This window comes from Saccostrea cucullata, unplaced genomic scaffold (assembly GCF_032062105.1).
Source record: "Saccostrea cucullata isolate Sc308-1 unplaced genomic scaffold, CSIRO_AGI_Scuc_v1 ctg110, whole genome shotgun sequence".
NCBI classification, from domain to species: Eukaryota; Metazoa; Mollusca; class Bivalvia; order Ostreida; family Ostreidae; genus Saccostrea; species Saccostrea cuccullata.
The window spans coordinates 329,300-355,316 of record NW_026939674.1 but is presented as its reverse complement, the minus strand read 5'-3'; the positions used below and the strand labels follow the sequence as shown (position 1 = coordinate 355,316).

The 26,017-nt window shown below is 33.3% G+C and overlaps 3 protein-coding genes across 5 annotated transcripts in view; 1 reads left to right on the top strand and 2 right to left on the bottom strand.

Moving 5' to 3' along the window:
* Positions 1–10,884, bottom strand: part of LOC134253546 (deubiquitinating protein VCPIP1-like) — a 30,928-nt gene extending 20,044 nt beyond the window's left edge. The window contains exons 1-3 of the mRNA XM_062736070.1: positions 10,740–10,884; positions 5,932–6,829; positions 3,209–3,337 (exon numbers count right to left, since the gene is read on the bottom strand). Coding sequence (XP_062592054.1) covers positions 3,209–3,337; positions 5,932–6,799 — 997 coding nt within the window. The 5' untranslated portion in view covers positions 6,800–6,829; positions 10,740–10,884. The remainder of the gene's footprint in view (positions 1–3,208; positions 3,338–5,931; positions 6,830–10,739) is intronic.
* Positions 10,885–11,074: 190 nt separating this feature from the next.
* On the top strand, positions 11,075–19,373 carry LOC134253566 (protein phosphatase inhibitor 2-like). The gene is made up of 5 exons (XM_062736093.1): positions 11,075–11,351; positions 13,261–13,473; positions 14,984–15,043; positions 15,126–15,160; positions 15,380–19,373. Exons 1-5 carry the CDS (start codon positions 11,257–11,259, stop codon positions 15,571–15,573), a joined length of 597 nt encoding a protein of 198 aa, XP_062592077.1. The 5' UTR covers positions 11,075–11,256; the 3' UTR covers positions 15,574–19,373.
* A 3,326-nt stretch (positions 19,374–22,699) lies between these two features.
* LOC134253610 (SET and MYND domain-containing protein 4-like) lies at positions 22,700–25,953 on the bottom strand. Of its 3 annotated transcripts, none has more exons than XM_062736168.1 (2): positions 25,879–25,953; positions 22,700–25,142 (listed from the first exon to the last, which is right to left on the bottom strand). In XM_062736168.1, the coding sequence occupies exon 2, from the start codon at positions 25,122–25,124 to the stop codon at positions 23,076–23,078; it is 2,049 nt and encodes a 682-aa protein (XP_062592152.1). In that variant the 5' UTR covers positions 25,125–25,142; positions 25,879–25,953; the 3' UTR covers positions 22,700–23,075. The 3 variants fall into 3 exon arrangements, with proteins under 3 accessions (XP_062592152.1, XP_062592151.1, XP_062592153.1); XM_062736167.1 differs by having other exon boundaries at positions 25,830–25,949; XM_062736169.1 differs by having other exon boundaries at positions 25,875–25,930.
* Between the last annotated feature and the right edge of the window lie 64 nt (positions 25,954–26,017).

Genomic DNA, 26,017 nt, shown 5'->3' with positions numbered 1-26,017 from the left:
CCCGTATACATATAACGATTGCAATTACTTCAAAGTTGAGAGGGAGACGACGGCGTCTAAAAAATGTGTACCTTTCCAATAATATAGAATCATCCGTTCAAATTAAAAACAATTAAGTTGCAGTAGTGATATCCCCGATTCTTTAAATAACGAAACTATAATGGACTTCACAAGGGTAGAATTCAACATTAATTTATGTACATGTGCAATTACAATCACTATCAAAATTGGCAGAGTTATCGATAGGTCATCCTGCGTCACCTTTCAGTGTAACCGATGGACTCGTCCAGAGAAATCATCTGTACCTGAGCAAAATCGCAGCGCCTTTTATTCATTCGTCAAAGAATAGAATCAGACATTTTATCTTTTAATACTCGTACATGTTCAAGAAAACCTTTATATTTGTGTCTAGAAATATTCTTACGATTTACGCAAATAACAAATTCTTGATTTTAAACTGAGTAAATCGATGACTAGCATCGTTTTAGATAACTCTGGGACTCGCGTAAAAATCAAAGAGCGGTAATGTTGACCTCGGGAATGTATATACAGTCAACGGACAAAAGTATTCGTCATTTTAATTGGCGTTGCGTTAATCGCGATGCCTCTCTCGGCTATTTTTTCACTCGCGCTATTTATAGAACAAACGAAATAGAATGCAACTTTCAATAAAGAGACTGGAGAAATTATGTCACGATTTTGTGACGTCATTTTGTCACTTGTGTGTCTGTAAACACTGGAAAACATCACTCGAAAACATGGGGCGAAAATCAGTTGAGTTGAGCACTGAGGTAAAAGAAATGATCGTAAACTCTGCAAACCACACTCCAAATAAAGCAGAACTGGCGAGAATGTTTGGTATACCAAGGTCAACAATCGCGAGTATTTTGAATAAATTTGACAGACTGGGTACTGTAGAAAACTTGCCGAGATCTGGCCGTCAACTTTTGTTTACAATTCGGGACAAGACGAAGTTGAGTCGCCTCGCTAAAGCAAACAGAAGGGACACTTTGACAGATTTAACAAACAAACTGAACGAAGGAAGAGGAAGACAATTTAGTGAGAAAACAGTATTTAGAAAATTACGTGAAGAAGGGTACAAAAGGAAACGTGCAAGGAAGACTATGGTGGTTCGATGTGTGAACAGAAAAAAACGGGTAAAATGGTGTCAAGAACGAAAAAACTGGAAAAGTGATAATGAATGGAAAAAATATATATTTTCCGATGAAAGTCAGATTGTTATCGGGACAGATAACCGTGTGTATGTGTGGAGAAAGGACGCCGAAGCGAACAGTCCCCATTTGATTTGTCCGCCATCGAAAAGGAAGGTAACACTTATGATCTGGGGATGCATGTGTTTTGATGGTATGGGAACTATTGTACCTGTCGAAGGTAATATAAATGCACTCAAATACTTGGAAATAGTTGATAATAATTTATGGCCTGTAATTGCCAGACATTTCCCGAACAAAGACTATGTTTTCCAAGACGATAATGCTCCCGTACATAGGGCTCACGTAGTGAAAAACTATATGACCGAAAATAATATTAACTGCACAGATTGGCCAGCTCAGTCTCCAGATTTAAATGTGATTGAAAACATTTGGTTAAAGATCAAAAGAGAGCTTAAAGGCATGTCCGCAACTATTGAAAGTCGCGATCAGCTGTTTCATGCAATCCGACAAGTGTGGGAAAACATCCCCTTGGAATACGTCCACAGCCTCTACGCATCCATTCCAGATCGGATTAAAGAAGTAATACGTATGAAAGGAAATCTGACAAAATATTAGGTAAGTGACTTTAATTTTAAGTATACAAATCTACGTTTAAAACTTCCGTTGTGAACGTAAACAACGCGACGCCATTTTGAAAAATGACGAATACTTTTGTCCATTGACTGTAGGTCAATGCATGCGCGATTGATCATAGGCGCTCCCCATGTAATTCTGTAAATGACGTATGATAAGTATATATAGGTCTACCCCTCTATACTATAAAATATCCGGATATTTTATAGTATAGAGGGGTAGACCTATATATACTTATCATACGTCATTTACAGAATTACATGGGGAGCGCCTATGCGATTGATTTGTAAACAGGTTGCACAACTGTAAACAAAGCAGTCAAGGTCCGAGGAAAATTCACGATGCATGAATAAAATGACAGTGAATTATTTTAAGCTTGATTATTTTTTTTTTATATAAATAATGCAACATTGAGTATCAATCGAATGAGAGATGATAAGTATTTTTCCTATCTCCCGTCTTGTAATTCAAACTAAATAAAAGGAGAAAGTTGTCTCTGAATAATCTGTATGACATCCAGCTAGAGAATACGTTAAAAACTTTATTTCAACAAAGTTTAACATTCAGTTTAGTTAAGTATATTATTCTTATCCAGTTTATTTCAGTTATACGTGTTATACGCGTACGCATAAAGAATTCTTCACTTGCCGTATAAAATTAATCAGTTACCTGTACATAAAGTTTGCTGCTCATTCAATAACACAAGATTCGAACAAAATAACGTTTTCATGAGATCAATAAGATGTTAAAGACCCATTTCAAATCGATAACCATATCGAAATATTTACCATTTTTGAGTTATAATGCAAAAACTTTCATGCTCCCTTGACCCCTAATTTTAGGGGCCAGCCCCTTTTTAATGATGTCAAATGATAGATCTTAAAATTATGCACAATATTTGTGAAATATGTCTTAACAAATTATTTTTAGTTTAAAAGATACACAAGGAAATATATGTAAAATTTGGCGCTTTTAGGCATTCTCATTTTTGACCCCTATCTAGCACCGTTTGGAGCGCAGAAATCGAAAAAGAAAAACCGATGTGCACAACTTCAATTCTTCTAGTATTTAAATGCAGTAGACATTCTGCTTCAGCTTTTGTCGTTTCTGAGCCTTCTGGAAACGAACAGTACCAAATTTTCACTTAAAGGGAAATAACTCGAAAGCGGAAGGGAATTTTTGAAATGTATGAAAACATTTTAATTGAGTTTTGTAACGTCCAAAAACTCTGAAAATTTGAGCGAAATCCGTTCAGAAATGAGCGAGTTACGAGGTCTCAAAGTTGGCGTCTAGGAAAAAAAAAAAAGAAAAGAATAATAGGGAATAATCTTAACCATCAGAATCAGTAAAAGGTCTTCCGCCTGAGCGGAAGACCTTAATAAGTAATTTTCTCCCTTTACCTTTGATTCCGACCAGTGGTATATAATGGTTTCTCCCCATGCTGCTCCAGGCAATACACAATGGTTTGTTCAGGACACCATCCTTGCCCTTACACTCCTCTGGAGGCAAAAGGCCGGGCAAAAACACACCTGTAAACAAATAAACAACACATCTGTAAACAAATAAACAAGTGAGTTAGAAGTCCCAGGTAAAAATATATTTGTAAACAAATAAAACAAGTGAATCGGATGTCCCAACCACATTTCCTTAACCTATTACAGTAATCCTCAGTATCCTCTCTAACCCTCAGACAGGAAGTTTTTTGGGGGGAACTCTTCAATTTTAAGATATAATATAATGAGGTTTAGCTGTATCTTTTCATAATAATTACCAATATCATTAATAAATTCCATATGACTCTCATATTTGAATGAATTACAAGCCAAATAAGACTGCCAAAGACATTCAAAGTGAAGGGTCACCTGAGGTTTGTGTGGTGAGACTTTGAAAGCTATAGTGTCAAAATTTTACCAAAGAGCAAAAGCAAATCTTTTGCTAAACCATGTAAGTGTGTATTATCACTTCATCAGCACATTTATTCAAGCACATGCAGATTTAAGGTTGTTTTTTATAAAGTAAAAGAAACCAAAGAATTATAACAGACAGGCTAACAGGGTAACTAACCTAAATACTTCAATTTTAATATTACTCAAAGTAAACACTGATGCGCTTTATCCCAGAACTCTAGCACTTGTAACTTATAGTTAAAATATCTATGTCAAGGACAAACAAAGAAGATTTACACTATAAGCAATGATAAGAGAAACAGGAAAAATAAAACTCTTGAAAAGAGAAAGATAAATATTTTATGGGTGAACATTACTGAATGAACACTCAGTAAAAGGCCAAGATAAATAAATATTGTGTATCCTATTCCAACCTGAGAAAAATAGGGTAAGAGAGATCCCTGTCAAAATATTTCCAAATCATGGAAGTGATCCAGATAAGGATTTATTATAGCGAAACTAGATTTGTTTACTTCCAATGGGAATTTATATACCGGCAGATAATTTTTTTTTTTCAGTCGGGGAACCCAAAACATATAATTTATTTTCCTATGCCTTATATAAAAACAGCTACACATGTAAGTGTTATATCATTTCCTCATTCAAATGCTTGAAAGAGAGTGAATTAAGTTTCCAGCAAAAGGAAACAATATAGGTGAACATTAATGTGGCTGTTAGCTGGCTCAATTTCAGGTCCATGATTAAAGTATACTAATAAATATGACCTTGATCTTTAGATTTCCCCATGACCTTTAAAAGTTGCACTTGTAATGCTTGAAAAATATGAAACCTCCCATTGTCTAGAGCTATTTTGTGGTCAAAAAGTTATGACTATAGGGTCAAATCACTGCATGGACATGTCAGATAATTCCCAAACTTCATTTTCTTGCACAAAAAAATTTTGGATCTGTACTAGCTGTCATAGATTTATTCCCCCACATGCTATTTTTCCTGCTAAGAAAGCCCTAAATGTCATGTGATTCAAGGCTTCATGTTCAAAAGTTGTTTTTTTTTTTTTTCATTTCAAGTGGTTAGATTGAATAATTGAATAATTCACACATAAAAAAAACATAATAACTGTTATGGATTAAAATGAAATACTTCCTCATCACAGTATTTGAAGTGAAGCATGTCATTATGCATATACATGATGTTTTTGAAATCTTTTAGTATTTTTCATAGATTTATACCTGTATAAACAAAGGGAATGCATTACAAGCCACAAATGTCAAAAACTCATCTAAATAAATTATAAATCTAATACATGAAGCATTTACAATTAAATATTCATTTCATTTCAGGTAATCATGTTCATATGCCTTTTAAGTATAAACATGATAAAACAAAAATTAATTGACGTTTTCTGTTAACTTGGTTAACAGTCTTTTTCTGTTGTAAAATTGGGAAAATAATTGTTTATATTGCAACTACACCCAACGATATACATTGTTACAATGTTATGTAAACACTGTGAATGGGTATTGAAAGGTTGCATCAAAGCTAGCTGAAAGTTATTTTTCTGCCTACGCTTTACTGCCATATAAAAGCTAAATAGTTTCTCTCAACATGCTCAAGGAGAAATGACCTTCTACAAAGAGAACTAACTCTACAATTATAGTTTTTATCACAACAATCTAGAGTAACTTTTCTTGACGTGTGCATTCTTTCTCGTAAAAGTTTGATATAGACCAAATCAAATGATTTTTTTCTCAATTTTCAAAGGAAAAGAAATAATGCAACCTAATCTGATGCTCACATCTGGTCATAATTTTTTTTTATTAGAGTGATCATGGTAATCAATTGTCTCATTCTTTTGTAAATATTCCCATAACTCAAGCTTCTTTCTATGAACAAAATTCACTATTCTGAGACTCTGAGCTACCATAGCGTCACAGTCCCCAAGCCCTTTATACCTAATGTGTCTCCAATAACAAAGAGTTCCAATAAAATTGATAAGTGCTTTAATGATTTTTTTATGCATATCACTATATATATTCAATTTCTCTTACTCATGTTTCAATAATTTCCATCTTCAATAGTAATTTGTGTCAAATAAGGGTAAACTAAATTTGCTTGAATTTCATGTTTATCTTAAGCATCTTTGGGGGGAAATGTCAAAATTATCGAAAAATTTAGCAGCAGGATAATTCTCTCTGAACTGTTTGATTTCCACTTACCAGAATAATCCCCTGAGCTCTGAATTCCACTGATAGAATCTAACAGGATAATAGGTCTTCTCAAAACATTAGCCAGTCCAAACACATGGATATTCCTCAGACCCAAAGGCTCACCATCCTGAGGCACAAAATCGGGGTCACACTCCTTTATGATAGCATCCCATTCATCCACATCAATAAAATCACAGAAAAGATCCTTATATGTGGTCAGCTTGGACTGAAAATGGTTCATGAGATTCACTCTCAAAGCATACCAAAAAAGTTCCCGTCCAACCAGAGCTCTTGACACAGCATGCACAAGGCAGTGGCCGTCTCCGTCAGCATGTATGGGAACCAGTCTACTCTCGTTATTGTTAGCCTCCTTAATTACATTAAGAGTGTCGGCAAGATACTGGGCACTTCCTGTTCTGTCCCTCCCATACCCGATAATGTCTAGATTCTCCTCCTCTATGAGAAAAGCCCTGTCCCCCAAAATCTTTCCACAGTCCAGAATCGCCGGTTGTCCAAGCTCTGTCAGCAATTTGGCTGCCCCTGTGTTCTTATCCATGCCGTATCTTGTCAGGATTGGGGACACAATTTTACACACGTAATTAGAAAGACCTAGCACTTTCACATTGTCTGCACCTTTCTTAGGTTTCACATTTCCAAGCAGAAGGTTTTTCAGAATGTTATGAAAAGCAACCTTTGGATTTGTGACTTCAGCAACGTTTTTGATTGCCGATTTTTCATGTCTCTGACCGCAGCTTGTACACTCAATGCTTTTGTCGTAAGAGGGGAAATAAAGTTTGGCTTTACACTCTTCATCAGGACATGTCCCATACAACATTTTGTAGGAGTCGGAAGAAGTATCAGTTGATGATTTCTTCATGTTTATTTCTTTCAAGTTATCTGTGTTGCTCTGTAATTAAATATAAAAATCGTTATAACCATGCACAGAATACAAAAATTGCATCTTGTGTATACATGTACTTTAGAAATTATCATACCCCCCGCTTGAAAAGTGGGAGGGTATATAGTAATCAGTATGTCCGTCCGTCTGTCTGTTACGCTTTGGGGTACCCATCTCTTATCCGCAACTCCTCTTATACCACTGAGTGAAATTTAATGAAACTTTCAAAGAATCTTTATTACATATTGCCATTGAGTACCTCTTATTTTACTTTTTGATCCGATACATATTTTGGGTTCCCGGCCATAGCAAACATGGACTTTGCCATAGGCATTATAACCATATGGGAGGCGGGGGGTATCATTTAGTGAGCTCATTGCTCACAATACCTCTAGTTTAACATTATCATGCATTTTTAGAAATAAAACATTCCCTAGCTGTGTAAATGTTTCTTGAAATTCACTCTCCGTCAATATATAAAACTGAATACAACATGCCATTAGTATAAATGTATTTCCACCTTAACTTTCCTACAATCTACATTTCTGAATGCAGTAAAAGTGGTTCTTCTGTTATATAATACATGTACATGCTTTCAATCATGCAAATGATGTAGAAACATCAAGCAAAACTTCAGTGTGGTAAAAAAAATAATATAATATTTGAAGAGAGTTTTATTACATTAAGATTTGTGCTAATGGACTTGCACATTCTTACAATCCCATGCACATAAACAAAGATTTTTTTTTTGAGCCTCTGAAATTTCTCAATGAAATGCATTAATATTTCCTAGACAAGAATATATACCCCCCAACCCCTCGCTCTAATCCATTATCTTGTCCTCATGACCTAATAGATCAATACAGGATCAACATGATCAAGACAGATGGTCATGTGCAACCCCTGTATAGGCTGTATAAAGTGTCTGCATTACCATGTGATTACAATGTTATTTACACATTCACACAAGAGACATAATAAGGTACATTAAAACAATTAAGATAACTGATGACTGATGAAAAATATTTCTGTCATAAGAATGAAGACTTCAATATGATGATCAAACTTATTTTAAATGACAGGAAATGACAGTCACTATTCAGGATACTCCAAAATACTCCAGGAAGACTGTTTTTATATATGTACTATGATAATGCATTATGTTAGAATATTAAATTGTAATCTTTATGGAAATTAATTCATTAAACAATAAAGCCAAGGTCAACTATGACATATATAAAACTGCATATATTGAAATTAGATTAACTTCTACAATTTGGCTAACAATGGAATGTTGCCAAAAAAAATGTGATAAGAGAAATTGATGAACATATCAAAAAACCAGACTTTTACAGTTCTATTCTGGCATGACTTATACAAGAAACATATTACAATTAACACTGAAATAGACCCCTGAAATGGCACTGTTTTTGTGTCAGTAGTTGAGGGGGGGGGGGGGGGTGGGTTACATCTATTTGAAGATTTAATTTCACTTAGCAGGCTTAGTGTAGCAATTTTGTACTTTGTAGTTTGTAGCAAAAATAACTGAAGCTGATAAGATTACTTGGATCTATATTATATCATATCACCAATAACAATACAGAAACTTGTAGATTGGGGTAATCTATGGTATGTAAACAAAAACAACATTCTTTTCCTGTTACAACACTGTCATATTAAACTAAAATTTTAAACAATATTTAAATACAAACATATGACGAAAATTTTGTTTGATTATCAAAATTATTTTACAGTTATATTCATTTGGTAACGGGTTCGTTCGCCCGATATACCTGTTCGCGGGAGTCCGTTCACCCAAAATATTTTCGCCCAATATCTTGTTCGCCCTATATGTGATTCGCCCTATACTTTACTTATATATACTTGTATATATAAACTCATATGAATTATTAAATAACATTTATCATTTTTTCTATTTATTTCCTTTACGAACTTGGGATATTTTTTCCCAAATTCTGATACGAGGAACAATGTTTATTTAGTCTTAATTAATTTTTGATTTGATTCTAATGTTTTTTTAATGACTTAAATTAGTGTTTGCACTATAGTTAATTAGATGATTAATATGATTAATATCAATGTTAATAAGGGGGATACATCCATGTTATTTTTACAAATCGCGCCATGTTTTGAAAACAATTAAAGGACTGGGACGTTAATAGGCCCATTATAGAACTGAACAGCGGATGTTGAAGGTTTTACCTTTGAAGAATCTCCCTCTGATCTCAAAAAATGATTTATAAGAAGATGGAAGTTGGAAATTTTGGAAAGAAATTGGTTAGATTTTATTCTACATTAAATGAGGGCAAACGGACCCTGTGCGAACAAGTTTTAGGGCGAGCAGACTCTGGGCGAATGGGAATTCGGGCGAACGGGAAATCGGCCGAACAATTTTTAGGGCGAACGAACATGGAACCTATTCATTTGAAATTTTAATTAGTTAGATTCATTAGTTAGTTTTAATTTGACAGTTATAAAGATGTTAGAAGATATCTATGCTTTTTGTGTATTGGCCATTTGGAGTATATCCTTACCCCCCCCCCCCCCCCCCCCACCCCCCAACATGCAGCTCAACAACTTAAGATACTAATGTAGTGAATCAAAAGTAAATGAAATTCAAAATCCATATCCATACGTGCACATATGACTACAAGTTAAGTAACTAATCTACATGTTTAATTATGACTCTTTACAGTTCATCAACCATAAAAGGTTTTTTAAAATAAAAATTATTTAACTCAGAGATATTGTGGAGAGCTTTTGTTTTTGTCATGATCAGCCAATATGCCATGGCCATTCACTTCATTGGATAAAATTTTACAATTGGTCTGTTGGTAAGTCCATTTTTGGTACAATCACTAGATTTAGCTCCGTAGCTTGATTTACCTACATAGCTTTATTTACCTACCTGAGGTTTCTCCTTGGATTTGGCTATCCCGACTTTAATTTTCTATTTCTATTTAAAAGCATTTTTCTCCCTGAGTGATGAAAATATTCTCTTTGATGCAGTGATCATTTGATTTACTTTTTTTGATTATCCATCTTGAAAACAACTCATGAAAAAATCCCTCTTGGAAAAATGTCTTTCATCTGTTGGGTAATTGCAATCAAAGTTCTGAAAGTTTTGATGGTGTTAGTGTATGACAGGTTCGATGAAATGTAGTTAACCCTTGGATTAAATCGCTTCAACCTCTGTAACTACAGTTTGTAGAGTTTCTTTAACATCGATGTATAGGACCGATTATTTTCTTCACAATGTTGTTTTGTAATCATAGTCTCATGCCTCACCGCATGGAGCTAAAATTGTTGTGGAACCAAACAAATGGAATTACATGTGGTTTATTTTAGCTCTATTAACTATAGAAACGTAACATACAGTATTGTGATAACAATATCTTAACTACTTTGGATTGTGTTAGTGAATCAAAAGTAAATGAAATTCAAAATCCATATTCATACGTGCACATATGACTACAGGTTAAGTAACTAATCTACATGTTTAATTATGACTTTTTAAGATTCATAGTTTGCACAGCAACATCTTTACAGTTCATCAACCATAAAAAAGGTTTTTTATTGAAAAATTGTTTAACTCAGAGATATTGTGGAGAGCAAATTAATTCATGATCAGCCGATATGCCATGGCCATGGACAACATAATAAAATTTGCATGCCCTCTTCTACCTCCTTTAACATTGAAATTGGGGTCGCAATTCAATGTTTCAAATCTATTTTTGTTATTTTTAAAAATAAAATTCCTCTGTGCAATGAAAACAATGTTGGAAATATTCTAGAAAGTAATCTGTCTGGGTCCATGTTGAAATTTGTGACAGTGAAATTGATGTACATTTTTACTTAGTCAGAGAAACGCAGAAGAAAATCTGCCATTTTTACTTACATGTCATTTATCTTCTGCTCCTTGGTATTATGTTGGAAAATGTAATTTTTGGTACCTGGACCTGTCATTAATTGTAATTCATTGAAATTTCACCACATAAATTTCTTCTTTCGCTTTCATTTTTTCAACAAGATGGATGTCAGATCAAGACATCTCGTGTCAAAAATGATTCGGTTTTTCTTAAACGCCTGATAAAAATACTCAAAAATTATATGTATTTGGCATTAAATACACACTTTTTAAATACATAATTTGATCTCCAGAGAAATTCATGTTTTCAGTTTACAAGTACATGGCGAAAGATAGATTGTTAACTTAATTGCGGAACAAGTTAACTTGTTCCATCCCAAAAGATCGATTGACACTGAAAATTTGATTGGTGGAAATCTTCAGTATAAATAAATCATCTGCATATAATTGCTTCGTGACTCCCTGAATTTCTGCAGAAAGCTTATAGGTGTACATTGGGACTTAGTCATTGACGTTCATAACACATGGAATAAGTGAAAACGATAGAATGGCGACTGACATGTCCGACACGAAGAAACCTGTGAAAGGAATTTTAAAGTCTTCCTCGAGCTTTGACCATGAAAAGCACAAGGCGATGAAGGAGTATGCTTGTTTTGTTTTTTCCCCTTTTTTATATGCTTTCTTCTGTTCCAATGATTAATACAAAATAAATGTAATGTTAAGTATAGTGTTTCTGCATACTCATCTTGCTTGTAAAAAAATGTTTTAAGAACTGAAGACATTTCAGATGATGGGTTTTGACTCAGACTGGTACTGTGAAATTGTAGTTTAGATCATGAAATTGAATCTGGGGGGATATTGGTCCAACCAAACTAGTGTAGCATCTATCCTAGACATTATTAATCTCAATAAGTTGGGCGGTGCAAGCTTTGTACTTTGCTCTACTTAAAATGTCTTTAATGATACCTTTATTATAATGATAATAAATTTAACTAATGCTGAATAATTCATGTATGGTCATGATGTATCATTGCAGTTGTTTATATTTACAAAGCTGACAAATATTAAGCTTATAAGTTTAAGATCCTGAATTGATAAATATAGTTCTATTTGACAAGCAAGCAATGATAAATATAGCCCTATTAGTAATTTAGCACAAGTGAGCAATCAACAAATTTAGGACATTATGAATATATTTTGAAATATTAAGATAAGATTTACACATATGTACATTCATAAATAGTACTTCATATACTATGTATTTTATTATTAAAATTTATACATGTAAACATGTAAATGACTTCTTCAAGGTGGCATTTTTTGTCAGCCTCAGTAACTAGCTGACCAGCTTCTATCATCTATGGCACCCACCAATGATCACTACCTTTTGCAATTTGTTATTTATCTTCACTCTTTGGGACAATTTACTACTCTTAAAGCATTTTGAAAAGTGTGATGATGAGCATTAAATGTATGAAACCTTGTTTCTGGATGTATCCCAAATTCTTAACATACTTATCAGTGTGTTCACCTGCATATTGCACACTCCTTTGAATAAAAATGTGAAGCCAGGATAAAAAAAAATCCATTTGGAGGGGAGAAAGGGTAGTAAAGATTTATCCTCTCATAAGAGAATTTAGCACCCACCCAGCCCCTTTTCAAGCAAAAAATATTTTATAGATGTAGTTATGATTGACATGAAGGTTTGAGAAAAGCGAAAGCTACATTATTCTAGATGTAAACTAACAACAAGCTACTTAGTCAGAAATAAAATAATGTAAAAGTTGAATTAGACTTAAAAAAATTATTATTATTGTAGCATTCTTAGTAAAAATAATTTTATAAATTTATTTTAAGTTTTCAAATTTTTTCAATGTTGCCACAAGTTCAGCATGTTCAGTGCCTGTTTTCTGAAGGTATCGGCTCTCACCACTCTTCATGTTTACAAAATACAGAGAGAAAATGAGATGGAAAAACCTGTAATGCTTGTACCTCTGTACATCTTGTAATCCCCACAGTAACTGTCTATCTCTATCAAAGAGTTGACATAACTGCTATGGTCCATTCAACCATTCCATCTGTTTATGATCATGGTGATTGTAAGAAGTCACACAACCAGATAAAATCAGCTCCTGCAGATTTACCTTTTACCCATCTCTTCTCATCCTCTTCCCTTAGTTGTTGTCTTTTTAGATTTGATTATCATGCAACATATTCAAGGACATGTACATCAGCATTGAGAAAAAAAAACATTCTTAACATTTTTTATGTAATATCTGTAGTAATTAATCATTTGTGGATGAATAGAATGTATATCAATTGTTCCATAAACCAAAACAGAAAAAAATCAACAATTTTTCTTTTTCAAGAAAACAAAATTAAGACAGAAGTAAGAAAAATTGTTAGTATCTTAATCAAAAAATAAAATTTAATTAGGGAAAAATTAATGTGTGAATGTTTTACCTATATGCCTTTCATAGCACAATAAAAAGGTCTAACAATGGATGGATTTTTTTTCCTATCAGATTTGATTTTCTTTTGTACATTTTAGGCAAAAAGACAAAGAGATGAAGTGGGATGAAATGAATATATTAGCCACACACCATCCCCCTGACAAAGACTATGGTCACATGAAAATTGATGAGCCTCCGACTCCATACAGCAAATATTCCGACGTCGAGGACGACGATGACGATGAAGCCTGTAAGAGTGGTTCTGGTTCAGGGACGATGGGAGACATCCTCCCAGAAGATATCGCTAACAGGTAAGGTCGTTTCAGGGTTTTTCTATGTTTAGCATCACCACAGTGTGCCAATTGGTCTTTGACATCCAATATCAGAAGGAAAAAATATCAGGAGTCCTAAAATTGATTATTTAGGCTCAAATCTTCAAATTCTGTCAGTTTTCTTTATATTGTTTGTGGAATGGATTATGGTTTATTTTAGACATAAGTTATATTATTGCATATTATACTAGCATAAATTAACTTAATTTGGACAAGTTCATAATCACTTTATTAAGAGGTCCATTCATGGATTCTTTCTTTGGCTTTTGTTTTTGACACTCGAAAAATAGTATTTTAAATTCACTTCGATTGGATATATCACAATTGGTCTGTTGGTACCTTTTTGGTCAGAGCTGTATGACACCAAAATGTTGTGGAAAGAATATTTCTTTCATATAGGATTTTAGACTATTAACTATAGAAATATTGTGGGTTTTTTTGGGATAACCCATGACAGAATGGATTTTGTCATAAGTTATATTATACGCATTGCGTACTTAATTTGGCTAAGGAATTGATCTTTCTAGTTTACGAGAAAAATAGATTAATGAAATCAAAACCTCAGAATGAATGACATTATAAATTTTAGGACTATGAAATATTGTGGGGTTTTTTTTTGTCATCAATTGTGGAGAAAGCTAGCTTTTTGAAAGATAGGGCACTAAAATGAGAAAGAAAAACAAAAACTGGAATGGCATATCAATAATCCTCTTCAACTGAGACATTTAAATCATCATGGAAGGCCAGGTTCTTTTTAAATATTAAGACGTCTTTGAAATGATTAAAGGCATTTTCTTTGTGCATCTGTATATTATTTTTTCTTGAGGGATAAGTGTTATTTTTTCACACTTTCATTCATTATTGATCATTATAAATATTTTACTTCGCATGTGACACCTTTTCAGTGATTAATTAAGGATTTGTACATGCATAAGTACACAACATACATGTATAAAACAATGGTTTTTTTTAAATTCAGTTCCTGCTAGTTTTAATGTACTAGTAAATGGACTGTGAGTGATGTGTAATTTAATTAATAATCGATATTAAGTATATGTATACATAGTGATAAACTGCACCAGGTTACTAAAAATAGTACGTAAAATTGTTATTATACACACACAAGTCATAATTACATTTTTTTTTATTGCTGTTGTTTCAAATCCCAGCTGCTTAAGTACTTTTCTCTTCCTTTGCTATAACACATAGACCTAGATTTCACTCATTAACATTATTTTTTACTTCACATGTGACACCTTTTCAATGATTAATTAAGGACTTGTACATGCATAAGCACATAACATACATGTATAAAACAATGGGTTTTTTAAATTCAGTTCCTGCTAGTTTTAATGTACTACATGGACTGTGAGTAATGTGTAATTTAATTAATAAGTGATAAGTATATGTATACATAGTGATAAACTGCACCAGCTAGAAGTACGTAATTGTTATTATACAAACTCATAATTACATTTTTTTATTGTAGACTCGCTGAAACACATAGACCTAATGAAGAGGATTCCAAATTAACCCGAAGAAGAAAGGGGTGAGTAGTTTTATATAAGCATGAACAGAAAATTCTAAATGGATCCCTGTGGAATGTAAAATAATACTTTGATATTTTAAAGGGGGAAAACTATAAACAATTACCGGTACTTGTTTGGTAGGTAATATGAACATTATGATTAAATGCTACAGTGCGTGCCTCATGATTAGTCAGAAATTCAAAGTAAAGCAGATATCCTTAACTATAACCATGGAAACTTCTATTGTAACCTAAACCCAATAAATACATGTATTTCCATCTAAAGTAAGAAAAAACCTGATACTGTTCATTAATTCAAGAAAACTTGTTTATATTTGTAAATCATCATAATTGTAGCTAAGAGAAAGCAATTCGAGCAGAAAAGGAAACTGCATTACAATGAATTTCAAGCTGTAAAACTCGCCAAACAACTGATGGAAGAAGAGGAGGAAGAGGAAGAAGACACAGAGGAAGACGGGAAGAATGAAGAGACCACCAATAGTGATGTCAGCCAACCAATGGAAGAAAACAATATAAAGGAAGCTAGTTAATTAAAAACATTAACGTCATCCAGATCCTACTTTTCAAAACTCAGTTGTACTTAATATTTAGTCAAGTGGTTGATAATTTTTTTCGTTAGAGTTGGCTATTCTACAAAATGTCTCCCCTTTCAAATTGCAAGTTTTGGTTTAGTGTTTAGTAATAGTGGTCATTCTACATGCATGATGATTTCTTGTGAAATATGTGCATTTCCTTGTACGAATTAGTTGACACATGTTGTGTACCCCGGCCATTACTACCCAAGCAGCATTTTAAAGACTAAAAAATTTTGCAAAACATTTTTCATAACTTTTTCATTATATGCTTTCATATATTTTTTTTGCTTGCCAAAGTAGAGCATTTTAGTTCATATTCATGCATCACTGTGCCAACCCTGACACATATAGGCATTTCTTTACTAGATTTCTGCCAACAATTGTTTTAGGACAGTTTTCAGGAGAAAGAGACATCTGAAATTTTCCCAGCATTGACCATTTCATGTAATCATGCAATAAATGTATAGATTATTACAATTTTTGTCACATTTGTAATATTAATGTGATGTAAGTGTGTTACGTTCCCTCAGAAAAGTTTCATCACATGTTGATAAATTTTTAAATATAAGATCAGACTACTGTACTGTATTTAGCACATCAGTACCTTTAATATACTAGTATTTTTGTCTAAAGAATCTCATTAGGGATGGATGAAGTTGAGTATATAGTGATAAAACCTGTCTAAGTGGCCATAGTTATATGTATATTCCATACTTAAAGTGCAAATATTGTCCCATGTTGTGAAACATATCTGTAGTCCCTTAATTTGTTCTGCATCTTTTTTTTTATTTCATTAGTTGAGCAGTAGTATTTTTGTTTATTTGTTTGTTTTTATTTTTGAAGTTCATTTAAGGATCAGTTGAAGATTATGCAAATGTGATTCTACTTCAGGACTTCCTATATTTACATGCAGTTTTTGTGTATTAGACTTTTACACAAAAACAAGGTGCAGTGTATGTGTGAAGTACCATGCAATGCTTTATAATTGTGACTTGGGGGTAGATAAAAGAAAGGGGAGGAGGTTGGGATGTTGTAGTGTATTTAAAATTTATTGGCTATTTGTTGGACTTAAATTACCAGTTCACAACTATATGTACAAATTGAGAACACAAATCTTAAATTATAGGGAAAAAATGAATGCCTGCCAAGGTATTTTATTAATATTTTGAAAGTCAATTTCAAATTAAATTATAGGCGTTTGACTGTGACATCATGTAAAAGGAAAAGATCAAGAAAGAAATATATTTATCTCTATAACACGTGACATAATCCTTAGCCAAAGCACATCAAAGAATAAATAAATGATAATCAGCACAAAAACGTACATTATTACTCCAGGAATATCACTACTCTTCATAAAACTAAGAATTTACCACCGATAGAATACTGATGGCTGAATAATTGCCATCTTGGTACAGGATAGATTTCACATAACAATCAAATAATTTACCAAGATTCTATGTACTTAATAATTTTCTTCTCTCCATTTGATATGCATATGCTGTGAGAATTTGAAATAGCTTTTTGACTATATTGTATCAATAATCATGCTGTGAGATCAGATAATGGCCATAATAATGTCCTTATAATGTTTATCATTGGTTTGTTCAAAGTTTGTGATTGGTGTATATTATCTACTAGACTTGAGGGAAATGTTTATGTGTTTGTTTATATAATTGCATAATTTTATTATTAGCCTACTATAAATATTATATATTTACCCACTACAGTTCTGCCTGTACATTGCATCTAAGCTTAAAAATGAGTTCAGTTTAGTTGCTTTATTTTAGAATACAGGTTGTGTGAAGTTTTGCCTGTACTTTATACCTGTAATTCCTGGACATGGATTTTTTTTTTCAAATTGTAGTTATTAGTGCTTTATTACACATATACCTATCTCCATTAATATTTTTTTTTGCACATTTAGATGGTAGTTTTTTGTTAAAGTTACTAATTTACAAAATTGCTGAAAATACATGTAATTTACAAAGAGGATCGATTTAATTCTAAAACAGTCTGACCTCAAATGTCTCTTCATAAATATCAGAGATATTTATACATATATTTCCATTTCTAATTTTTTTCTCTGTGATAATTGTTTGAAAGTTAGCGGAGTTAATTTTTAGATAATTCTACCAGAATGTAAATTAGGCAGGTCGATAGGTTAGGAGCTAAGGAGGCCTAATATGCATGAAAATCTCATGTGCATATGTCTCTGTGTCTGACGCTAAAGAGGCCACATATTCATGTAAATCTCGTGCGGCTGCCTTTGTGTTTGACGTCAGTGGGCGAGGACTATTGAAATTGGCATGGGAGTCCTCGTGTAATTAAAATTAATTTATGTATGTCTACATTTTTAAAAGTCTAAATCTACAATTTTATTAGAAAATGACATGGAAATATAAGGAATCACTGTCTAGTTAGTATAGTACCGGTATGCCAGGGACATCAACAATAGTGGGAAACATGGGATAATTTATGCATAACGGGCTTTGCCCGTTATGCAAATATGCCGTTGTGCAAATTATCCCATGTTTCCTACTATCGTTGATGCCCTGGCATATTATACTAACTAGACAGTGATTCTTTAAGTATACTTTTTGTGAGATTTATTTTAAAGTGCTTTTATATCTCTGCTTTACTAGTTAGGAATGATATGATAAAAAAATACCTCAGCCCTTTTATGTTCTTAAAAGCTCAACATTATTACGGATAAAAATATGCTTTTTATGTAGCCTTAAAACTTAATTAAAACCTGAAAGGAAATACAGCACTTCCATATGGTTCAACCCTACACAAGGTCCTGTACAACAGTGCTCTTTTGTAAAGTTAATGCTGTTTATTTAAGAAATAGGGGGAGGAGTTTAAAAATGTCTCCTTTAAAATATTAACTCTTCATAATTACAGATACATGTATTATATTTCAAGGAGCAGTTCCTATTAAAACATGATTTTTTTTCCAGAAAGCATAATGTATAAGAGAAAAATTGTAATACATGTAATTATATGGAAATTTATGAAAATCTTTTCCAACACACATTTTTATTTTTAACTTGTAACTTTTTACAAATTTCAAGGTCAAAGAAATAAGGAAAAAATCATGCCTTAAATGTCAGTTGAAAAAATTAAAGGTCATTAATTTTCTTAGCATGCAACAAATTCTTTATGACTACAGCAGTTTTTAAAACATCTCAAGACCAGTGTCATTTAAATTATATGAAGAAGCAATAAAATAAATCTTTCATATTATTGGTACATTTTTTTTGGGGGGGGGGGGTACTTTAAAGGATTAGTGAGTGATTCTGTGAAATTTAACTTGGTCTTGTTCTGGTTTTGTAAAAAGAGAATTTTTTTTTCAAATAAAGAATTGATACCCCTCTTTATATTAATATTTCTTTTAGAATAATTATACTACTTATAGCTAATATGCAAATGAAAATATATTCAGATTTTTGTTCACTGTTATAATAGTTTAGGAGGTAATTTTTTTTAACTTCATGAAAGTTTTATGTGTTGTTGTTTCCTTTTCTGAAAATTTACTTTTACTGTATTGATCTTTAGTTAAAAATGATACTTTATATACATGTCACATTGTATGCCTGTAAATTTTGAGAATTCTGGGACTTGATGTAGATTTATTTATAAATTGTTAAGTAAGTGTTAATTAGTAATAGGCTAGCAGCTGGTGCAAAGGAGTGCATTAATATTCAAATCAGAAAAAAAAGTATTATTTGCAATAAAAGTGAAGAAATGTGTGGAAGTTTTTTTTAATAAATTTTATCATCCTAAGAGCATGCGGGCAGATTGTTGAAGGTGGATTTTTTTAGTCTTAAAATGTGCTCCCTAATATCCATCAGATGCGGTATGAAATTGAAAAATATTACTAACAGTACCTTGTTCGACAGGAATTGTACTTTAGTTTGAAGTAACGCAATGTGTGCCATTCACATTGAATATTTTAAGTATGTTGAAATATCTGCTTAAAGAAATCAGTTTGATTTTTAGCTGCAGAACTGTAGCTAATTATAGTATTTATAAGGTCAAAGGTCATGAATTAAACCCTAGTTGTTGTTTTTGAAAATATTTATCTTTGAAACTGGAAGAGATAATCATGAAGCTTATTATCCTCCTTAGTCAAATTCTGAAGTATAAAGGTTTTTGTTACCAATCTGAGGTCAAAGTTCACGGTCAACACCAATGGCAGCTTTAACATGTCTTATTTTACATCAGAATTAAGAAAAGTCATTTTCAACAGATGTTAACAACCTGAGTAAGGATGTCGCCTATTGCTAAACACTTGACCCAGGTCATGAATGCTTTTTCCATTATTTGAACATTTCCAGAATCATTTCTGTATCAAATGAAGCAATTCCACCCAATTTTAGTATAAACATTCTGTGAAGAAAATTTTTAATTTCCTGGTCTAAGAGATGTTTTAAAGCCAATAAAATTTTTTAAACTTTCTTCACTCCTGGACATCAAAAACAACCTTGTTGACATAATTATAATGACCAATATTCATTTAATAATGAATAAGTTAATAAATAAATTAAGTAATATTCAGGAATATAAATGCGTGGCGGTCAGGCGGGTTTGAACACCGGTGGCCAGATAGCTTTGTTAGTAGAGCACCTGACTGGAAATTCAGGAGGTCCATGTTCAAATCTGGTCTGTAATTCTGCTGCATTTTTTTCCTTTCTGTAACATTTGGTGCCATATCATGCCCTGGAAGTGACAGATAAAAGACCTGTGCCAGGGAAGAGCCAGGGTTAGTGTCTTTGAGGGGCCTAAGACCTTAAAGGAGGGATGAGTGTGCCAGTCAGATGGGTTAGCTGATAGAGCACCTGCCTGGAGATTCAGGGGCACAGGTTAGAATTCCTGCATTTTTCTCCTCTCCCATAACAAGTAAATATAGTGCTTCACAAAATACTAAAATTCAAAAATTGTCACTTAGGTTTTCTTGTCTCAGCTAGGATTGAGAGGAGAACCATAATATTCTGGTGACCCTTAAGACCTGTGGGCCTCTTGTTTATCACCTAAAAGATTAACCAGAAGTCTGATGAGACTGAAGCTCTACTGGTCTGTACGTGTAACAAAGGAAAAGTAGCACCTGGATTTGAAACTTTGCAACAGACAGCCATAAATAGAATTATGTATTTTCATCAAATTCAAAAACCGATGCACTAGTTTATGTAACTTAGTATAGTCTACTTTTGTGCCAAATTTTATTAAAATCAGACCAAAACTGTTGGAGGAGTAGCATTTTAAAGGAGTTTCACAGAAATTTCTATTTTTATTAACCATGGCAATACCTTTCATCGAAATCAAAAACTGATGCAGAAGTTTATGTATCTTAGTTTATTCTACTTGTGTATCAAGTTATATTAAGATAAGACCAAAACTGTAAGAGGAGTAGCGTTTTAAAGGAATTTCTCAAAATTTTTTATTTTTATTTACCATGGAAACACCGTTCATCGAAATCAAAAACCGATGCACTAGTTTATGTATCTTAGTGTAGTCTACTTGAGTGCCGAGTTATATTGAAATCAGACCAAAACTATAGGAGGAGTAGCGTTTTAAAGGAATTTCTCGAAATTTTCTATTTTTAGTAACCATGGCAACACCGTTCAGTGAAATCAAAAACCGATGCACTAGTTTATGTATCTTAGTGTATTCTACTTGTGTGCCAACTTATATTGAAATCAGACCAAAACTGTAGAAGGAGTAGCGTTTTAAAGGAATTTCTCAAAATTTTCTATTTTTAGTAACCATGGCAACACCGTTCAACAAATTCATCGAATTCAAAAAACCGATGCACAAGTTTATGTATCTTAGTGTATTCTACTTGTGTGCCAAGTTATACTGAAATCAGACCAAAAATGTAGAAGGAGTAGTGTTTTAAATGAATTTCACAGAAATTTCTATTTTTAGTAACCATGGCAGCACCGTTCATCGAAATCAGAAACCGATGCACTAATTTATGTATCTTAGTGCAGTCTCTGACCAGTAGAGCTAAAAATCATGGACATATGCATTGATCTTGATTTTAAAGTAGCATCCGGATTAAATTAAATTTGTATGCTATGTTGGAGATAACAATAGGTCACCATGAGATATCTGACATGTTTAATCAATAGACAGGATGTCCAAGACCAAATTTTGCTCTATTATATTAATACAAATTAAAAGCCCAATATCAGATTTCACTGTACTATCCTTATAAAGTGATGCAGTACAATGCAAATTACATGTACATAATACACCTGAAATATATTCTTTCTATTCAATCTCAAAGCTACACAGGATAATCCTACTTTCCCAAGACAGGCTTCATCTATTAAATGATAACACAGAATAACCAACCAAACTTAATTTAAGAATGAAGTCTCCACAAGAGAAATATGAGTACAGTTGGCAAATTTTTCATTTTTTTCAAATAAGTCGCAAACTAGTAAACTGACCACCTAATGGACACAAATTACAACTATATGTACTGATCCATGACAATTGCTACTTTTATATCTTTTCATTTACATTAACTCTACCATTAAAGTATTTCATCATAAATTCTATTAATTACAAAATTAACTGAATGCTTCATGCAAGTACCAGTGAGATTTTGCATCTAAAGAAGAAGTCCGTTTCTGAATTAATTTACATGGACAAAAAATAGTCATGTGAACATGACGCTGGTAAATTGCCTCGGAATCTGTTGTACGTTGACCCCAATTTACTAACAGTGCTGTTAATGGCTTTCATTCTGATAAATTGTACATTTCACTGATGAAAATTGCCAAGATCTAACTGGACAGTTTAAATAATTGAAATCCAATAGCAATCAGATATCCCCTATGCTAAATGGACCATTTTTTACTTTCCGGACAAATATAATGTACATTGTAACTTTCATCTTAATATAATTTCCATTAAAAGCCTACTTTTAAGGGTATTTTCTTACAATACGGTTTTAGCTTTCCAACTTTTATATCAAGTAATTAATTAGTAATTGATTAGTTAGATGGTACTAATTAGGAAACTGCTTCAGATTTTTTTTTTTCATTAAACCACATGAGAATTCAATAATATAAGCACGTGATAAGGGAACGTAAAGATTCATTTTAATCAATATTTAATTAGATAAAGCACCAATTGAATAAAAACATTCCTTCTCAAATTTCAAGACATATACAAACAATATAGTACCCTCATCATTTTCATTTTAACATTTTAAAATCCTCCAGAAGCAACAATTCAAAAATTTGTAAGTCGCTCATAATTTTTCATGACAATGAGAAGCTTATTAGTCTTGAGAAAGTGATAAACATTATCTGGCATGGGATGTTAACAATACAAATGGGGGGAAAAATCAATGCCTAAACCTAGAGCATCCAGACAAGACTATTGAGAAAATGTCCACTTTAACATTCATCATAAAACACTGTCATGCAAACGTTCACTCAAGGTAGGATATAAGAATTAGCTTGTGTAGCAAAGCACTGCTTTATTGCTTCTTGACAATTATTGATGTCTCTCCATGGTAGAGAAATGCGAGTCATCAGGAATTCAAGGTGATTCAATAATGTCATTAATGCGGTCTCCATGTCGACCCCTGCTAGCACCTGCTCCAATGCAACGTGATATTGGTTGGTCGAATCCTGTAATTTTTTCACAGTTTCAGTCAGGTCTTGCTTTCTGTGGCAGCTTGAACACTCAGAATCTGAGATATGTTTGTCAGGCAAAATGAAAATAGGTCCAGTGCACTCTTGGCATTTGAACACGGGGATGTCTTCAGGGATATCAAAGTAAAGAGGAAGATCCAATTGACAAGCATCACAATTGCAATCAAAGTAATACTGTGGTCTTAGTTTTGCCCTTCGTTCAGCTCTGGTGGTCAAAGGATAAATTGCTCCATAATTATCAAGAATTTCCTCCCCTTTATGAATGGGCTTAATTGCTCTGACAACACAGACATTGCCGTAATTGTGTCGAACCACTGACGGATCACAAGAATGGTTGATGAGACTAAGAAGAGCATAGGCTCCAGATCCCACCTCCACTGTTTCTGTAATCGTGGGGTCCCCTGGCTTCCAGTGGATTTCTGAAATTTCATGGGCATTACAGGGCAGCATCTGTATCTGCCTCAAAATGTGCCCTCCTATATAACATCTTGCCTCTTCCTCCTGCCCTACAGGGCAATTCTTAAAGAAGGGAGTTAACTCCAGACACTTCAATAAATACACTGTCTGAACTGCTTTGTTAAATAAGTCTTCAGGTGTTCTTTTGTCCCCATGGTTCACCAGAGTGTAAAGAGCATGATAATCCTCCGAGTCATAACAGCCATCTTTATTGTACCCTAGGTCCTCCGACACATCATCACTGCAAAAGTTACTTCGTTCTTGCATTAAATATGAAAAGCCTGCTATCATCACCATTCGGAGGGCTAGATGTCCCAACTTTGATTTCATACTCTGAACAAGTCTTATAATTTTACATTCCGTTCTGTGATATTCGGACCATGCTTCCTCCTGACATTGGAGAGAACAGAAAGCAACATCACAGCACTGTTGACAGGGCACAGGACACTCGACCCTCATACTGCAGTGACTACAGTATTCTTGTTCTCTTTCTGACAGATTGACAGATGCGTAAGGTTTTTCCACTGCTATAACTTCTCCAACTTTAATATCAGCAGATGCCATCAGCCCTCGCCCCATTTCAGCACTCTCTCGTAAGGCAATTTTAGAACTAGCTGACATGAAAACAGGATTTTGTTCCTTTTTATCAATCTGAGGCACATCCAATTGATTACAATTCACAGATTTCCTACAATCATCTTCTAGCTCCTTTTCTAAATCCACTTTACAATCTACACTATTAAGCTCTTTAATAAGACTTTCCAAGTTCTGAGTAAAATGCTGTCTTTTCTTCTCATCGAGAGTGGACGACTCCAACGACTTAACAGCTGATTCAAATGACTTCTTAGCCTTGGTTAAATTGTTTAGTTTTCTGTGACACTTTCCTTGGCGTTCATGTAGCTTGTAATGATTTTCTTTGGGGTAACCACAACGGAAAGCAAGTTCTGCATTTTTCAAACAAGCTTCATATTTGTCAAGATGAAACAAGACGGCAGACCTGTTTGCAAAAGCATTGGCTAGCTCTACATCATTGCTTTCTGTATTAGAATTTGATTGGTCAAAACAATCCATATTTGTCACTGGGGCCTTCAATACACTTGCTGTGTACAGTTTTAAGGACTTAACATAATTTTTCTTCTGGAAGAATTGGTTTCCTTGAGTCCTGAGTTGACATGCCTCTTCTGAATTTTTGCTATTGTCATATTCTTCAAGATGTATATGGTTCTGCACAAATGGTAAGGACAGAGCAAACTGCACTCGCTTCTCATTGGTTTTCATCTGTGAAAAATCCTCCATGGCTTTAACATATTGCCTGTTCTTCTGCAGGTCCTCTCGTATGGCTTTTTGGATATGCTCCATGTCTTCTGGCATGATTTATGGCAACCAAATCTGAAATGAATTTTAAAGTTCATCTTGTATGCTTGTATGTATCATAATATAAGTCTTGTTTAACAGATTCAATATATATATCACCCATCAAGACAAATTTGGCCAATATATACCGAAATCATAAAAAAGATATATACAAGTGTACATGTAGTAAAACTTGTATCATGCAATCTATTCAGTGAAATTTAGATCACATGTAACAAATGATCACTTATGCTAGTACTTGATCTCTATTTTCTTTTCTTTTTCTTTTTTTTGTTTTGTTTTTTGTTTGTTGTTTTCAAAGATAAGGAAACTTTTAAAAGATGCAAAATAAGAGGAGTTGGAGAAGATAGGATGGGTCCATGGATGCATGGGAGTGGGGGTTTGGGGCTGGGGGAGGAAGAAGACATGGTGACATGTTAACTTCCCACATCTACTATATCTGCCCCCCCCCTTTTTTTTAATACAAAGGGTTTAGGAAAAGTTAGACTCCCATATTCTGTATTACTATCACAAATATGCAAACACTGTATTAAAATTCATTAAACGTAATAAGGTTAAACATAACTTTGAGTGTGCCTGCCCTGGGCCTATGCAACATGACACTGAATGATGAAGCTGAGAGATGAAGAGATGTGCATTTAGCCATTTTTAATTAAATTTAACGGATACGCTATAAAAAAAAAATGCTGGCTTTGTCATTACCTAAAGATCCTAAGCGGGATAATGGAAAAATACACAGATAACTACCTACACCCAATGAAAACGTGAGAACTTGTTAACTTTGCAACGCTCCTTCTTTTACCCACACCCTCGCTTTCAAATGTCGTAATCAATAAACGGAAACGTTTCAAACCAAATAATTAAAACTAACGAAATGTATCGTCATACAA

Bases quoted from the DNA above. Each gene is read 5' to 3' on its own strand.
- LOC134253566 (XM_062736093.1), top strand. From the start codon at position 11,257: ATGGCGACTGACATGTCCGACACGAAGAAACCTGTGAAAGGAATTTTA. The intron at 11,352-13,260 runs GTATGCTTGTTT...TGTACATTTTAG, and splicing joins AAGCACAAGGCGATGAAGGA to GCAAAAAGACAAAGAGATGA. The intron at 15,044-15,125 runs GTGAGTAGTTTT...GATATTTTAAAG, and splicing joins TTAACCCGAAGAAGAAAGGG to GGGGAAAACTATAAACAATT.
- LOC134253610 (XM_062736168.1), bottom strand. From the start codon at position 25,124: ATGCCAGAAGACATGGAGCATATCCAAAAAGCCATACGAGAGGACCTG.